Source organism: Prinia subflava, chromosome 6, assembly GCF_021018805.1.
Source record: "Prinia subflava isolate CZ2003 ecotype Zambia chromosome 6, Cam_Psub_1.2, whole genome shotgun sequence".
Classification (NCBI taxonomy): Eukaryota; Metazoa; Chordata; class Aves; order Passeriformes; family Cisticolidae; genus Prinia; species Prinia subflava.
Genome location: NC_086252.1, coordinates 35,121,283 through 35,140,070, shown reverse-complemented (window position 1 = coordinate 35,140,070; position 18,788 = coordinate 35,121,283). Strand labels below are relative to the sequence as shown.

The following is an 18,788-nucleotide window of genomic DNA, read 5'->3' as shown; positions in this document are numbered from 1 at the left end:
AGATGGCAGCAGCGCGTTTATGAATAATGCAGCACAGGCCACGGCCCATTCCGCATGCGGGAGCTGCAAAGCGCCGCTCGCCCGCTCCCTCAGCTGCAAAACAAAAAAACATCGCCCGAGCCCCCTCCTCCTCCCCTCCACAACCGCACAACCCTCCCTGAATCCGGCCAAAAAAACAATGGGAAAAATAATCTGCTCCTCTGTCCCGCTGCCCGGGTTTCTTTCTAGTGTGGGGTCTGCGTTTTGCAAGGCACAAGGTGCTCCCTCTGCCCTCGCAGCTCTGCCCAGGTCCTTGTGCTCAGCCGTGCTTCTGTCCCTGACAAAATCGTGTCACACGCACATTAAGCATTAACTGCTGCTACGTTTTATTTCTGCGGCACAGAAAATGCCTGTGGCTCGAAATAAATATTTTCTTTTCTGATGGACAAATAACATCTGCACTCGTGAAAGCTGCAAGCGTGGCTGTCACGGGCTAAGTGATTCAGATAATTTCTTGAGAAGCACATGTGTATGAGCACACACAGGCACTCGTACCTAGCACAGGCACCAGCACTCGGATTTGCCAAAAGATGGGCTCTCAAAAACTGCAGTGAGCTATTATAACAATCACTTTTAGCAGACAGACGTCTACACACACATAGTGTCAAACTGGGAGAATGCAGATCATGAGCTCTTAAAACCAGCCTGGTTTCATGGAAAATTTAGGTTTGCTTTTCAATCAGATTTTGGAGTTCTCCAGCATTTAGGGAGACCCCAGGCGGGGCCTGCAGTGGGTACCACACAGAGGTGATGTGCAGTGCCACAGACAGCAGCACCACATCACCCTGCTCAGGGCAGCTTCTGCTCCAGCCAGGCTTCCTCGCCTTTCCAAGACCTCCAGGAGCTGGTCAAGTTACACTTTTCAAGAGATTTTTTTCCTGATTTTTTTTAGGATAATAATTAGGAAAAAAATTTTTAAAATTTTAAAAATACCTGCCTAGGTAAGATCATATTTAGCTACAAATCAACCAGAGTTTTTTTGATAATTTTGAATATTATTTCGAGAAACCAACTATAACAAAATATTGCTTATCAGGGGAGTGGGCCTCACTACTGTTGAAAAGTAACAACTTTTTCACATCATTAGGATTTTACTATTTTTCTTTTAATAAAAATAATAAAATATTAATATTCTGATTCTGTAGCCAAAAAATACACAAGGCCTTTCTGACATAACTGAGGTGTTTATGTCACCTCAAAACAGATTCAGAAACCACAGTAAGTGAGAGAAACAGACTAACTATAACTTTGTGGCACCTCTAATTTAACTGCTTGATTTGTCCTTTCAATGAATAAAGCTGCTGTTCCTTGAAATCCTTGAAATTCCATTACAGAGGTTATAAATTTATAAAGAAGTTCCTTGAAATTCTGTTACAGAGGTTGAAGTCTCAGTTTCCCAAATTTTTACATGCACACAGCTGTCACTCAAGGGCCCTCCTGTTGCTTGCTTGTCTATTTCAAATTGATTATTGCTTGAATAATGAAATATCAAAACATTGAAATATTTTTGTATATGTTATAGAAAAGTGGAGGTTTTTCATTTTTTTAAGGTTTCCTATACAAATGAAGTCCAATTCCTTACAGTTTGTTGCTCCTGTCCTTGTGTAAAGCTGTGCCAGTATCACAGGGGTAATGACATCTGTCCCTCTTTCTGTCACTTCTTTTTGGGGGGAACTGGTTTTATTACCTGATATTCCTTAGAATATCACATCACACCAAGAATCTCTGTGTCCATGATTACTGAACAATCTGAATTACTGTTCATTTTCCACACATTCTCTTTGGGCTAACATGAGCAACAACATATTGAAGAGTGAGACTGGTGAGAGAAAGTCAAAGCCTGACCAATTCTCACCCAACACTTCTGAAACAAAGGTGGAACTGCATATTCCAGAGTGCTCCAGCTACCAGGCTCTTGCTTATTCTCAACTAGTTAAGGATCTCTTCCTTTCTCAGCTGATTTTTCTGCCTGTTGTGCTCTTTACAAACCAGGGACACCTCAACACCTCCTTGGGTCCCAAGAGCAGCTACTGTCAACATAAATGAAGTGGTTACAGTTAAATCTACCTTTTTCATACCCCAAAAATAAATTAAATTTAAAAATAAAAAATTACCAAGGATCTCTAAAGGTCTGTTCTCCTCATCACCTTAAAATACCATATTATAGTCTTTGGAAACCAAAAAGACTTCTCAATTGTATAAGGTTTAAAATGCATATTGTATGCACTTTTCTACTTCCTGCAAGACTTTTCTCACAATCAAAGCTGGTTTTCCTCTTTCACTAGGTACTCTCGCTCTTACTTTTCATGTTTGATCACCAAAAAATACATTAAATATGATGTGGCATTCGATATGAAAGAAATCAAGAAAAAGACAACTAAATACATGGGAAAAAAAAAAAGGCATTCATGGGTTTTGTTGGATTTAAGTTACAACAGAAAATATCAGACATGTTAAGAAGTCATTGCCTTCATCGATTTTACTGAATATTTTGGCAGGAGCTTTGCCAGCAAGGTCATTAACAAGCCAGTTAGAAGAGAGAATTAGAACCACAGTTGTGAGGCAGTTCCACATTGCTGTGTGCAAATCTCCCACTCACAACAACAGAAGGAATGCCCATGTAAAATCACAGAATGGTTTGGATTGGAAGGGACCTGAACTGGCCTCATTCCGTGGGCAGGGACACCTTCTACTCCATGCCCCATCCAACCTGGCCTTGGACACTTCCAAGGATGGGGCAGCCACAGCTTCTCTGGAAAACCTGTGCCAGGGCCTCAGCATCCTCACAGGGAAGAATTCTTTCCCAATATCCCATCTAACCCTGCCCTCTGGCAGTGGGAAACAATTTCCCTTTTCCCTGGAACTCAGGTGCTCAAAGTGGGGGTCCCGCCTGCCTCAGACTGCTGCCCACGCTCCTTTTGAAGATGATGACCTTGGTTTTGTGCCTTTAAAAAAAAAAAAACACAACCCTAATTATAAGTTTGTTACTTAAAGAACCTCTTTCTGACACCACCTAATGACTGTGTGATGTGACCAAGTCCTTTAATTAGGCAATAACATGTTCAGGACTCTGGGATAGAAACTAAAGTCCAGGCACAGCAGTGAGGTCCAGAAGTGGACAGAAGGGTGTTTTAAGATCACAAGAGGTCCATCAAAAGCTTGGCAGACTCAAAAGCAACAAAGGCTCCTGCACAACTCATTGGAGGTAAAAGCAAGAGCCCTCTCAGGTTCAGGAAATGGGACTAACTCTGGGATAGGTTTTGGGTGGGAACACACTCCAGCTACTGCTAAGGACCACCACAAGGCTGCAAGGTGGCTTTTTCAGATTTCCCTCCTCTGTGCAGCGTTTATGTTCAAAAACACACAAAGAAACCCAGACACCAATCCCAACCCAAGCCCCTCCACATGGTGCTCTCAGTGCTTCCTCCAGAGAGATCGTGGAAACAAAAATGATCCCTCCCACGGCAAAAAGCAGTGACTTAAACCACTCCTGGGAGGCATCCAGACACTACCCTGATCCCACAGTATGTGGAACAAAATAGCTTATCATTCCAGATTATGCGCCTGGACAAAGCTGGAGAGCTTCAAGGACAAGGGAGTTACCCAAGATCAGCGCCATAAGTGTCATTATATATGAAACAGCTGCAAGATTAATTCTTTCATATTCCACATAGGTGCAGTTGTGCTTTCAGCTGTCTCGCTGTTGGAATACTGCAGGTCTTGCACAGCTTTCCCTATTTGTAAAATACACTTGCACTTCTCAGTTGTGTAGGATTGAGTAACCCTTCATAGCTGCAGCGCGTTGAAACAAAAAACGGTATCACGCCACATCTGTGGCAAGAGCCCGGCCATAAAGCTCCAGAAATTCCTCAGATGAAACCTTCCTAAAAGGGAACTTGGCCAACAGGGTAAAATTATGACTGGAGAAACCAAAAAATGCCTGCTAGTTAAATGAATGATGCTATTAAGAGAACAAAGCAGCTTCATCGATTCATAAATATGCTGCTCGCAACCTTTTTTGTACTTTTCACCTCTCTCTTATTTTTCCTTTTCTTAACTATCTGCGAGAAATCTCCCAAAACCTCTTCAAGGAAATAGTGTACAACCACAGAACTTTGTGCTAATGAACTCCTAGAACTAAAAATCCAGAGGTCAAGAGCACATCTTCCAGGGAGTTTGGGCTGAATTTCAAATTAAAAGGCTGCTTGGCTTAGAGCAGAGGTTGAGTAAAACAGGGGGAAGAAGAAGATCCAGTTGAAAAGTTTACTAGAAGTAGGAAACATGGAAAATTGGAAAAAAAAATCTGCAAATTAGCCTAGTTACTGGTGTTTCAACAGCCATATCAGTACCGATTGAGAAGTAGTCCATTAAGTTATTTTCTTTTTTGATAACCCACATCAAAACGCACCTACCCAATATCAAACTAAGCCAAAAAAAAGAAGGCAAGAGGAAAACAACAGAGTGACACAGGCGCTGTTTCTCTTCCAGTTGCTGACTGACAACACTGCCATCCCTTAACATGGTTTTATTTAGTTATTACAACCATCTCTCTGTAAATGACACTTAGGATTATTTAAGATTATGTTGTAATCCTTTTAATCCTCAGTGCTTTAAATTTCAGGCTAAACACCAAAGAGCAAACTAGCACTTAGCAGAAATATTTAAAGCATGTGATTTGAACATAAATCTTCTTTTATTCAGCACTCCTCCGATGAAGACCTAGTGCATCCCATCACTCAGCCAGCAAGAACAAACAGCACCATGTCTCACTGAGAGCTGCTACCTTTCCCCACATCATGGGAAGCTGTATCTAACCAGGTCTTGTCCTTGGTGCCTGCTACATCATCAATAAAATAAATGAAATGGAATCAGGAGGTTATATTCTATGAGATGTGCATATTTTCAGTCACTATTAAGGAAGAGTTGAGGGGAAAAAAAATCCCAACCCCACATAATGTGTTCATCAAGAACAGAAATAGATTGCATGCACAAATTGGATAGTGTGAGACAGATCAGACTTATCCTGTTAAAAAAGGAGTAGCTCAATTAAAATGAGAGGAGTAACACTGCTGAAAACATCATGATCAAGACCAGAAACCCAAATCTTCCTGCCTGAATATAATTTACGTGCAGTTTCCCCTTTTTTTTTTCCTCCCTGCATCGATCATATTTCCAATTAGTTTTTCTTTATGATACTCCTATGCTCCATCTCCTTGCTGCTATCCATTAACTGTCATCTGCTTGGATTTTAAGTCCAAGATTTCCTTCTCTTTTCTTCAACCCAAAATTCCAAAAGTAATTTTCCACTTGTGATCTATAATTCATGAACTCAAATTGAGCACCCTGGCTAAATCAAACTCAGAATTCCACACCTACTCCTAATACAACACATTAGCACAGAGCAACCACTGCTCTGTTTGAATGAGAAAAGAAGTTTTTACTAGAAAGTAATGAAACAAAATGCCAACTATGTTTTGATGGGCTTTGAAGATACAATTATACTTATTTCTGATCATTTCAGAGTTAAGCAGCTAATATATTTGAACAAATAGTGATGCAATGCATCTATATTTAGGATGCAAAAACACAACCAAATAAGAAAGTATTAAAGAAAGCCACCCACTTTGTTTTCATTTGAACAAACCTATGAATAAGTAGACACACACTATCAATTTTATTCCCACCCACAAGGAATAAGGAGATCAGAAGAAGTGTCTCCTCACGAGGAATAAGTAGATCAGAAGTGTTTCCTGAAATATTCAGTTTCCAGGTACAAACTGACCTCTCCGCTTTCGAACTCGCCTTGGATTCCCTCCAGACTATCTCACAAATCTTCTCTCCCTCTCCAGTGCCCTTCCCACACTATCTGCTCATGTAGCACCAGCCTCGTTCAGCCCCTTCCCTTCCCAAAATGTCACCACTACTGGTGCCAAAGCCTTCTCCTCTTTCGCTCTTACCATCTGGCACAGCCTCCTTGTAGCTCTCTGTCTAAACAATGCTCCATCCCTTTTCAAAATGTGTCTTAACATATGTCCTTCCTCCCATGCTTTTACTCCTTAATGCCTCTCCTACTCACTTATTGGCTTGATGAAGACACATTTTAATGGGTTCAAACAGTAGTGCACGAGTTTCCTTTCTCACATTATTCTGATTCAGTGGAGTTACACCTCACACGAGCAGAAGTGAGAAGAAAATGCGCTGCAGAGCCTTCGTACCACCAGTTTGGTAAATCAATAACAGAGCTTTGTTTGTCCTTACTGTGGAAATGTATTAGCTGCAAAGAGTCACCGCTCCGAAACGCATTTCCAAACGGGAATTTTTGCTTACTGCAAAATGAGAAATAAACCCTAGAAGCTCAGAAGACCTGTCAGTGTGCTCAGGGGGTTGCAGGAGTGAAGGCTGAGGTTATACTTAATCACATTCCAAGTGAAAAAAGCTGAAGATTGACAGCAAAACCAAAATATTTATTCTAAAAATACCTAGGAAATGACAAAGCCCCAAGTGTTGTCTCAAGACAACCTGAAAGATGTGGGGGGTATAGAAGCATAAGTCTCCCTGTCTTGGAAAAGAGGGATATTTCTAAATATTGCATGTGCTTCAGAAAGATGTCTAGAAAAATAAACGTTGAAAAAACCTCTGTAACACCCAGTTGACCCAAAGAGATTTCTTTTTAAGAAGCCACATACAGGCCTCTAGGGGTATTTTTATGTGTTTCTTTTTTTTCTTCCACCCCAGACCCAGACGTTGTTGGTTCCTCCAGCATGTTTCATTGGTCATGATGCCAAAGGGCTCTCTGGTAACTAACGAGATCTTGACCCTGACATGTTCCCTTCTGCTTCTCTCCCCTCTTCATTGCTTTTATTGTTAAACATTTTAAATGTTAGAACTCTGGGAAACAACTCTGCTCATAGAGAATAATATTTTGATGTGGCTTGATGCAACATTTAGTGAAACAGAAAAAAAACCCCAACAAATCCTTTCTACTGATATTCATGGGAGCTGGATTATGTCCAAAACCTGAAGATGTTGCAATAAACTATTTTAGCCCCTAAATCCTGGAATGTTAACCTTGCAGTAATGCTTTTCCCCTCCTTTCATCTTCTTGGGCCTTGATCCTCCCTTTCAATTCAATGGGATTTGGACCAAGGAATTAAATAATATTATTTTCCATCAATGAAGAATAGTCCTGTGAGAAATGCATGTCCTTCTCTGCTGGCCCTAACAGAGGCAAGCTTTTAAAATCCTCCCCTCCCCTGGCAGAAGTGAACCTGGGTCATCACCGTCTGAGGACCCTGAGCAGCAATAAAAATAAACAGAGAAACCGCACTGCGTTGGAGCCGTGCTTGTATAAGCAGTTTGGAGAAGTTGTGTTTATGGAAGTCCTCTAGGTCAAGATTCTAGGCCTGAACCCAAAGCAATTACCTACTAAGTTTTAAAAACAAATCGAATATAGAGCATTAATCAATAAATCAACAGGTTCTCAAGTGTTTAGGAGACTCAGTCATCAGAAATCCTTCTCTTAGAAAAATAGTAAACCGATGCTGGGTAAAGTGTTACACTCCTTCACTGGTAAGAAAAATGCTGTATTAAATCAGGCTCTAGTTATTAAAACCAAGGAAATAAAACCTACCTCTTCTTCACAGAGTTCACACTCAAATGAGCAGTGGAAAGCTTTTGCTCTTACCTGAAAGACATTCTTTCTGCTGGATTTCTCTGAGGTCCACTCAATGCGAGCACCACACAAATCCACACACTCAGGTTTATATCCCGGTTTCTGGAAAGGAAAAGAGGAAAAAAAAATCAACATGAGTATGGCCTTACTTTTCACAAATGGGGACACTTATCAGATAAAACAGGAATAGATCAAGTTAAAGTGACAGGTTGTTGTAGCACAGCTGCTGATATTACTGAAAAGAGCTCATTATATACCCTGGTATTGTTAAATAACCACTCTTGGGGTGTCTTAGTTCAGAAATAAGGTTCTCATACTAGAACATAATTTTAAAAACAATTAAATGTTTTAAAAAACAGTCTAGTGTAACATAGTAGATCAAAACACGAATGCAGACACATGGACCAGCTATTTCCACTGCTTACTTTGCCAAACCTCTTGAAGAGTCATTGAGTTTAACGGAAAAAAATTGTGGGTTTCCCAAACACAAATTTAAACTGATGCAACTGGAAAGGACAGAAATTAGACAAGAGCATACATCGTATCCCTAAGACAAGCTATCTCCTTCCTCCAAACAAATTATCATTTCTTGCTCCTAAAAAAAGAAGAAAAGTCTTCGGGGGCATGTGTGTGACACCCAGAAAGAGCTCAGCACAAGGGCTGATACTTCTCAGTGTCAGTCCACGCATCCTGGAGTGACACAGCTCTGCCTCCCCTGCTCCTCCAGATGGATGCAAGTGATTCAAAGAGCAGATTTGTTTGCCTGTATCATTTACGTTGCTGGGAGTTGGTGTAAAGCACAATAATCCTCATTTGCCATCGAAGCTCCTTCTCCAGGGACTCTGCCTGTGCAGCAGTTCTGGCAAAGCCCATGGAGTTCAGAGTAGGCTTTGTAGATTGGGTTGCTGCACATCCTACTCAACAGCAAAAATCCTCCTGTTAACAGTAGAAAGCACCACTAACTCCCTTTTGGGTAGAGCATGGAGTGATATCCACATAATTCAATTAATCAGCTTGATGCAGCTATTTTCTCTGCTGCTCTTAAGCCATAGTTACCCTAAAAATGTAATTAGTGATACAGGAAACAGACTCTATAGAGTTAAGAGTGGCCAGTCCAGCACCAGCCACGGATTCAGCTTTCCAAAAACTGCTCACTGAATTTCTCTGATGTTGTTATTAAAGGCTAAAGTATGTGTGTTCTCCAGGATGCCTTTGAGATGGCAGGAAAAGAACCTATTTAGGTTAAAAGAAGCAAAGAGATCTTGGTCAAGTGATTTGCAGGCGTAGTCTCTGGAAGCTTTCAGTACTTGGATTGTAATTATGTTCTCCATTTGCCAAACCATAAAACCACAATGGTTAAGCTCCAGTAAAACTGACAGTCCTGTGTGCCTTTGTTCCTTTTCTTTTATTATTATTATTATTAATTTTTTTTTAAATAAAAGAAATATACTCTTCAAAACAGAAGGATGTTCTTGTGGTCAAACCACTGAAGAAAAGAGCTTGGATTTCTCTTTCCCCACCTCTGCCTCAAATTTCCTGCCTGGCCTCTGACAAGGGCTTAGTCTTTCCAATTTTTTTCTAATAACAGATCAAAACTGCAGCACTGACACTTCATTTTGCAAAAAATATTGTGAAATTTAGTCAGCTAATATTTGCATGGCAAAATTTACAGAATTGGAAAAAAACCCAAGCCCTGATATATTAATGCAAATAAATATTCAAATTGTGGAGGAAATGAATGAGTTTTCAATATTCCAATACTTCTATAAATAGGGCTACGAGGCTCAGATCATCTCCAGGACTCCATGCAATGCCCAGATTTGCACCACAGAGGCAGCTCTGCAACCCATCAGGAACACACAACACAGGCTTCTCAAAGTGGGTAATCTTACTTTGAAAAAAAAAATAACCCACATGGATAGTTTGAGTCTGAAAATACTTTAACAAAGAAGGGCAGATTTATGCTAGCAGCAGAAAATGTTGAGCAATTTTGGAAACACATGATGAGATTAAAAGAAGAGATTAACACGTAGACAAAGAAACAGAAATGGTTTTTTGATAGTGCACATTACCAGGGTGCAGAATATTTTCCTGAGGAAAACTGTCATGGAACACTGAAGGGAGAAGAAACCATGAAGAGCCTAGAGAGGCTTTGCAGGAAGATGGAATAGGGAACTCAGTAGTATCTCTGATTTCTGTTGTTGTACAAAAATATATGCAAGAGCAGAACCTGGACCCTTCTGTGAACACACAGTGTAATCTTGCTGCAGTTGCAGTACTCTGGAGTTTGTTTACAGCTCTGAATTTGTAATAAGCAGAAGAAAAGCACAGGCATGTGCATCTCCCTCTCCAGAAAGGATGGGATGCAGGCTTGTGGTGTGGGAAAGACAAACAGGCTTCTGCTGTGTGCAATAATTATTGGAGTCAGTCTCTTTCTCTGGGGGAAATAAATATGAATTGAGCAACCTGGTCTCCCTCCCCACGGCAGGGGAGTGGAACAAAATGATCTTTAAGCTCCCTTCCAACTCAAACCATTCTATGATTCCATGAAAACTTATCCTTCGGAGAATGTGTCGCTTCTGACCACAATGAACTCACGGGTATGGCATCAAATGTGAAGCTCCTGATGAAAATTTCATGGTAAATCCCTCAGACCCATTCAGCCTGAAACTGCCCTCCACTCTTCTGCTGCACCCTTGGGGAGCACCCACTGAAACCCCTCAGAACTCCAGGAAATCTACAGGGAAATTCATTTTGGCCAAAAGATTTCCCTGCTACAGGCTTGGCTTCCCAGCCTGTGCAGCAGCCAGAGACACAGGGAGAGAGCAAGTTAAGGTGACTGGGAAGCCTGAGCTCTCCACGTCCTTGCTTTGTGCTCTGCAGTCAGAGCAATTATGTTATATCAATGTTGTTGCAGGGGGTTATGCTGTAAATTGATACAAGTGTCTGCTAAGATGAAATCTTCCTAAACATGAATATGGATTTCAGCAGCATTTTCACTCTCTAAATTACTTTGCAGATGGGCTAATAACCTGAGGTTAAAATAACCTCTGTTGAATAAACTATCTGAGGGAATAAACTGACTACATTTTCTTGGTCAGAAAGACCAACTGATGATAGAATTAAATGCTGGTAAGGAAGAATGGAGCTGTGATTCATTTAGATCACAATGTCCTTAATTTAAAAAAAAATAGCTAGTCAAATTAATAAGAATGGTTAAACAAATAAAAAACAAACAAACAAACAAAACCCAAAAAGAAATGTATTAAAGCCAGGACCACAAATGATCAAGGCAGCAGCAAAAGTTAATGATTTAGCTACATGGGATGCAAACTTGCATTTTCAGTAGTATTTGTAAACAATCTCATTTTCTGAATCTCTCCTTTGTGTGCTTTAACTGCTGTGCTCTATTACTTCCAATAACTCCGGATTTTGTCACCAACTTCACGAGAAAGCAAAGCAATGGATCCCAGTCCTCTCTGTGCAAAGCAACAGCAAAGTTGCCACAGTGAGCCCTGCACCTACACAGGAACAGCAAAACCTCCTTTTAGATATTCTTTGATTAAAACATCACTCAAGGTTTAGACAAATAGAATTTTAGATCACCTCTAAATGCTATTTAGTCCCCTTGTCATGAAAAGAGGTATGATTAGAGGGGCTCTCATTTCCTTCTCTCCTGTTGCCTTTGTTTTGTGAAATATCATTCCTTTTAATGATGCTTAGTCTAAATTTTTGCTCCAAGTACGGTATTCAATAATTAATAATTAATGAATTAATATCTTTAGAATACAAAGGAACATTAATCTTTTTGTTAAGTCACATCATTTTCCTGCTAAAATAAAAATGCTTTGTTATAATTCATACTATCATGAATGAGCATCGTTTCTCTTACATTGTTTAATTAATGCTTGAGTTCCCTCTTTTCCAAAGTAAACTAAAACTGGCAAAATAAAATAAAATCAGTAAACAAATGGCTTCTGATGAATTTTTTTTTGTATTAGTCCCTTTCTAGTATCAAAATTATATCTGGTTAAGTGGTTTACAATGGAAATAAGCATTGCATTTACTTTATCAGATGAGCCAAACATGGCAGTTCAGCCTTTGTTGATGTGAAAAATTGGGGTTTAGGAAATTGGGTTATAAGATTATGAGCACTGACAGTTCTAGTTGTTTTCAAGCTGTACCCAATTTGTTTATTTACTGTTGCATTTAAGTTTTATGCAACAGACAGAAAATGTAAATTTAACAGATTTTTCTCACCTAGTGAACATTGAGTTCACAGACCCAGTGTTCAAATCTAGCATGGAACAAAACAAAACACCCCCTTATTTTCCCCAGCATGAGGAAAATACAAGTTCAATATGTCTGTGTTCTTCCTAACACAGGAGGCAGGAGATTTTAGCTCACTGATAAAATGAGCACTGGTGGTGACTGAAGCTTCAGGGATAGGGACAGACCTTTTAGAAGGTCCCATTTCACAGCACAACATCATTTTTTTAGTTAAACTGTTTGAGATCGTGGCCAAAATCCCATTCTACAGGCAGGTCTAGTTTAGTGCCCAAATCCCTAAAGAATTAATGGGGATTTTAACCATGTTGAGGAGCCTCAGAGTAAAATCCAGCCTTCTGTGTGTTAAATTTCCTCCAGCTCATTTATCTCCTGGAATTTGGGGGAGGGCTTGCACAGAGAGGTAAGAGGAAGAGGGTAGAGGTGCAAGACACTTAGTAAATTATAAGAATGATTCTAATAAATTCACCTTAGACATTTGCCTTTCTCCAAATAACATAAAAGTCAACTTTAAGGAAAACAGGCGATTCTGTAAAAAACAATAATTAAGCTTTTCTTTTTTTGTGGCTGCAGAGAAGTTGTGTTTTCCAGCTGGACTAGCACAGACACAAGGAGAAAGTGCTAAATTTCACCCTTTATTTATTTTTATTGTTTCATCTCTTACTTCTGGGGTTCTTTTTCCACAAACCTCGCCTTCTTTCAAAAAATGTAAGACACAACAAGGCTGATTTTATGACAGGTGGCATTGATAGATCTTGGATTTATACAAGAATGGTTGTGACTCCTGCCAAAGAGAGCACCTTTGCAGCCACCCGTCACGCCAACAAGATTTGGCAGGTTCGATCGGGCCTTGAGAGCCTTTCACAACAGGGCTTTGTCAAGCCCGTCCTTTCACTGCCCACAGAGCCACGGAAATTGTCACAGAGCCACCAAATTTCCCTTTTGCTGCCCACGCTGAGGGTCGGCGACGCCCAGCACCGCGGGGACACGCGCCGCCGCCACTCGCGCACTGTCACATCCCCCAGGACCGAGCTGGGTGGCCTTTCCTTGGGGCACAATAAAAAAAGGTGCTGCAAATTTCACTCCATGGTAACTACAGGCTGCAGAAATTGCATTAGCTGCATTAGATGGAGTCATAGAAATATTCAGGGAGGTTAGCGGGATATGGTGGATGTCACATTTATACTGCGATAAAAAATCACTTTGCTAACTTATAATGTTTTCTGCTTTGGTAACACCCTATATTAAGGTGCCACTTATAAATAATTTATTATTATTTATTAATGTATAAGCCACTTTATAGGATGTAGATAACAACTTAAATTCATGTATTAAAGATGCACATGCATGGTTTAATACAATTTACGCCTCACAATATCCCTTGCAACAGATTCTCATCGCATCATCTGTTCAACATTTATTACTAATGCATTTTATAACATACTTTATAATGCGTTATTTGAGAAAGTAGCTGCATTTAGTGATCATTTTCATAAATAAGAATAAAGCATCTATAAGTGGCACCTTAATTTAAAGTGTTACCTTCACATTACTGGGCAGTCACTCACCATTTGTCTCACTTTGCAATTACTCTCGAAATGCACCTCTTAATAAAGGACATGCTGTGTCCTATTTCTTCACATACACTACATCTGATTAAGAGCTTATCAAGGCATTTTTCCTTCAGCTGCTCTCAAACCTTTGAAGTTGCCAGCTCAGTCTAAATTTGTCCCCTGTAAACACCAAACTTTTTATATTGAAATAATTATTGCCGGGAGATTGAGGGTATTGGATGGTTGATTGCCTACCAGGTTAGCCAGCGCTGGCTGCTTGGATTCTTTGTAGAATTCCATTTTCCGAGCAGTAAGAACAATCCAGGAGGTGGACCAATTTTTCCTAGCAAAGAAAATTTAAAGGAAAAAAAAAATCAAGAAACAAAAACCAAACCAAAACAAGAAAAAAAAAAAAAAAAAGAGAGAGAGAAAGGCAAAATCTGTGAGCAGGAGGTAAAAGATATTTTATTTGTAGAGTTGTCTTTTAATTATTAAGACATAATACATAATAATATATATATTAGAAACAAAATGGTCTGAAGTCAACATTGTCAACAAACATCGAACAACATTGATGGATTTGCACCCTCCTAATTACCACCAAAATGTAACCTATCAAAGCTTGAAGGGCTTCTTTCTCCTCATTCATATTTTGAAGCCCATTTGTGTTTCTTTTTTGCCATGGTGTCAAATGCAAGTGGTGAGATTATTCACACATGCTCAAAGTTCACATGTAGAGGACTCTGAAATAGCTGGTGCCCTTCTGGTACCTAATACTTAAAATAAAACTGAGAAGGAAAAATGTTGATCTGACTACACAGAGCTCAGTAACAGGTTTATTTTGAAAGGTCCCAAATGCTTTCTCCTTTCCCTAAACTAAAAGTTTACAGGAGTGCAAGGAAGACAAGAACAATATCTGAGCAAGGTTTGAGTAACCATTAAACATCAGGAGTTCATGGTACAGTCCTAGAAAACTGCTGGGGCTAGGGAGAAGTGAAAATACACATGGACGTGTGAAAGGATGTCCCCTGATACAGAAACACACAATCAACTCAGAGGAAAATATTATTATATATATTACCTATAAAGGGTTTCAAACCACTAGATAATCATAAATCTGATCTGATAAAAAGCTATTTTTAGATCACCAGCTCAAGTTTGATTTTTGAATTTAGGGGTCATAACATCTGATATTTACAGAAATACTCATAAACCCACTATTGATCTGCTTCATGTGGTGAATATGAGTTGTCTATTGGTAAGCACATCAGATCTTCAATATTTTTCTGGTTTTCCTTTCCATTTAATAGAGGTCTTTTAAGTGCACAAATGTATAAGTGGTCAAGAGTGCTATGTGCAGATTTAAACAAACTTTCCCATGAGTTGGATAGGTTGGATGAATGTGGATTACCATTGAAGTCAATGGCAATATATCTTGCAATATATCTTAAATCCAGTACCCAATTTATATCAAATGACACCAGTAATGATAGAATGGGGCATCCACAGCTACTATGAGCAACCTGTGCCAGGGTCTCACTTCCCTCACAGGGAAGAATTTTTTCCTAATATCCAATCTGATCGTGCTCTGTCAGTTTGAAGCCATCTCCCCTTTTCCTGTCATTCCAGGCCCTTGTCCTAAGTCCCTCTCCAACTCTCTTGGCTCCCCTTTAGGCTCTGTCACACTCCCATGCTATACCTTAATTTCTTGCCTCCATCTGCGATTTTTGCTTTCAGAAGATATCCTTCCTTCTCCACTACCTACAAGAAAGAAAAAAAAGGTCATAACCATATTATTTATTCAGCTGAATAAAACCACTTAATACATGCATGGGAGTCTGCATCCAGCTGCTCTAGTGTGGGACATCTTACAACTAATTCTCCATTTAATCTCCTGTTTTATCTGGTATATTCTATTCTTTTGAATATTTGCAAACCACACTTTAAGTCAATTATTACACACAAAATTACCCACAATATATACCCAAAAAAGTTTTATTTTCCTTTATTTTATTTATTTAGTAGAAATTTATGTAAATTCTGGCAAAGTTTCTAGCTACAAGAAAAGATGATTTTAAACACATTGCAGGTAAATGATGTTAAAATATCATTTTATATATTGAGTTTCATTATTAGCTGTGAGGGACACACCACACTGAGGACTCTGTTTGGGACTGTGACATTTGATTGTAGAGTCCCAACACTGTGCTTGAGTTTGGGTGTATTAGAAGCAAGGCCTGGGCTTGCTCTGTTTTTTTCATTTCTATTTGTGCTGTTCCACCTCTCTGAATACCAGAGCTCCTTGCAGACCTTGGCTCTCTGATTAGCTGGAATATCCCATTGTACAGCTGGGAGAGGGGTTAGTTTTCTCTAGATAAATTTATATTAAAAAGCCAAAAACCAAACAAAGCAAGATGACTTTTTCAGCCAAACTCAATGACCTTCCATCTCATCAAGTCTCATTAACTAAGGATGTCTCAACTGTGTCAGTAATGGGAAAAAGAAACAAAATTGTGATTAAGAGGGAGTCTGGTTTTGCTTTCAAACACAACTGAGCCAGTGCCCGACTTGATATTAGAAACTCCACATGGTCTTTGTAGTAAATTGCATCACAAGGCAATTTCATAACAATTTCAATAGAATTTTGCTGTCTGCAAAGCCATTAAATAGCAATAAAACATGCTTTAACAGGCAATATAAGGATTTTTAAATCAAACATGTCTGTTATTTTGATTGTACAAAATAGCATTATTTGAAGAGCGTAGTATGTTCCATGATTGCCTCAGATCTTGTCTGTGGTGGATATACAACATGCAATGACATCCACACTGTGTACATGTCTGTTTGTACCTGTGGAAAGCCCTGCAGGCCCATGGACAGTGATTTAGGTGACATTCCCAAGTGGGTGCATGAGGATCAGCGTGTGCTTCGTCTGTAATTTGTCATTATCTCATGTAAATTCCTGTCATACATATCATTACCACAGAAAACCCAGGGAGAAAGTGTGCAGGGATTATTGTGCAGAGTTATGTCACTGTTTATCTAGTGATGGATGGGTGAACTCGCAGAGCTAAAATAAGCTTTAATCCCCATCTCCACCTACTTTTTTTTCCCCCCCCCTTACTTTACATTTTTGATATTTTTCTTCCCATTCTAACCCTTCGGTTTTGCAGCATGAAACTTCTGGGGGCTGGCCAGGGCCACGGACACCAAACAATTTATGAGAAAAGTTATTCTTTTTAATATTTCTATCCATCTGGAAACAGAAACTGGGAGGAGCACTGGCTAACCATTCAAGCTGTTGATTGCTTCTCTGAATCAGATCCAAAATCTCGTGTTTTCAAAGTTTACCAACCACCTTCCCAAACTGCTGTCTTAACCAATCCAGAACTAAAAGAAAATATTATTTTTCAGCATCAGATCTGAATCACCTTTGTGGTCAGCCTTGGGAAGTTAAGAACTCGATGTGCTTCCAGATGAAAATGTTGCTGCTCAGTCATATTTTCCTTATAATTGTCTTCAGCTAGGATATCAAATCCACTAACAAATATTGGGTATATAAAATATCCTGACTTAAATTACATAGCTCAAATCCACCATTTGCTACAAATTAAATGGCTCAAATCTGAACAGTAAAAAACTACAAGAGCTGCAGTTAATATGAACCCTTCTCAGTGCTAAGAAAACTCCTTTCACATATATTGCTTTAATTGAATTAGTACAGGTGTTGTCCTTGAATAAAATTAACATGACCACCTCTAATTGATAACGTGCACAGTTTTCTCTGTAATTAATATAAAGGGCACATGTGGAATTGTGAAAAAACTACCACAAAGTCAAATAAAAATATATCTAGGATGACCCCAATATTTTTATAAATTCTGTTTGGGGTGCTCCATTCCCCTTGTTTAACATCTGTTAATATCTCCTTTTCTATGATACTTTTTTTTCCAAGGGAACAGTTTTAGGGCAGCTCAGGATCAACTTGTAATAATTCTGCAAATGGATGATATTGGATTGAAAAGAATTCCAAATATATCCTAATGATACACTCTGTTTCTGTCTCAATAAATATCATCATCTGTTGTTAAGCTGCTGCCCTTCCTGCACCTTTTCAGCATGTGGAAGGTTGAGAAAATGACCCAAAATGCCCTGAAGAATTAGCATAGAAATAGGAAATTGGAATTATTTTGTGGAATTTGTGTTGATTTGTTTTTTAAATTGTTTTTAGAAGACTAGTAAAGATGAGAGTACATAGTGTAAATATTTGAGGTTTTAAATAAAAATTTTTAAAAAAGACTCTCACGGTCATGAGCTAATATTGTTAGAAACTATAAGGAAACATAATTATCACTGTGTCACATACAGGTTTTGTAATTTTCTTGAGTAGAATTCAAACCTTCTGAAGGTACCTAATCCTGGAAAGTTTGTGTAAGTAACAGTATTGCTGATACCAATCTTTCTTTAATTAACTTGTATTTGCATATTCATTTTATTTTAGCAGAAAAAACATCTGTTTCTCATTCCCCCTAGATTCTGCTAACATCAAGAATTTATTGGTTTTTAATTTCATTATAATATTTCTTATACAAATTAATACTAATATTGAAAACATCTTAATAAGGGCAAAGAGAGGACAAAGACTTCATCACATTCTTTTATACCAAATATTAACACAGGTGAAACCTCAGTCAGGTACAAGGGAATTAACAGCAAAGTCAAGCCATATAAATGAATTTGTACCTTCTGAAATTATTCTTTTTATGGAGTAATCAAAGTCCCTCACATCCCTTAAAATCTTGAGGCATCCAGATCTTCACGTATTCATTCTTTAGTAAAGCAAGTGCAACATTTATGTTATAAATCTTAAAAATAACCAGAGTGATTTATCAGTTTTACAGAGCAATTTCTCACCGTGGGGTCCTGGGTACTGATGATGTCTGGAAATGTCAAGTTGTGTTGGGAAAGATTCCTTCTGTGACGACTTATCTGAAAAAGAAGAAGAAAATATTTACATTCAGAGAGGATGCAAATACACACAGGTAAAGATGGACCAACAAATTTAATTACAGGGCACACACAGCACACACTGGGTGGAGGTTTGGGGTTTCTTTCTGGTTTTCCTCTGAGCCCTGGGTATTTAAAAGGTACAGCTCTGGTATAAAACTCTGGTATAAATGTGTTTCTCTGTGATGTCACTTTGGCAAATTTAACTAAAAATTAATCAGCTGATAATA

The 18,788-nt window shown here is 38.9% G+C and overlaps 1 protein-coding gene across 2 annotated transcripts in view; it reads right to left on the bottom strand.

Moving 5' to 3' along the window:
* Positions 1–18,788, bottom strand: part of ARHGAP15 (Rho GTPase activating protein 15) — a 322,319-nt gene that overhangs the window by 256,488 nt on the left and 47,043 nt on the right. For both annotated transcript variants that reach the window (XM_063401000.1, XM_063401001.1), the window contains exons 4-7: positions 18,466–18,540; positions 15,251–15,312; positions 13,807–13,894; positions 7,724–7,813 (exon numbers count right to left, since the gene is read on the bottom strand). In XM_063401000.1, coding sequence (XP_063257070.1) covers positions 7,724–7,813; positions 13,807–13,894; positions 15,251–15,312; positions 18,466–18,540 — 315 coding nt within the window. The remainder of the gene's footprint in view (positions 1–7,723; positions 7,814–13,806; positions 13,895–15,250; positions 15,313–18,465; positions 18,541–18,788) is intronic.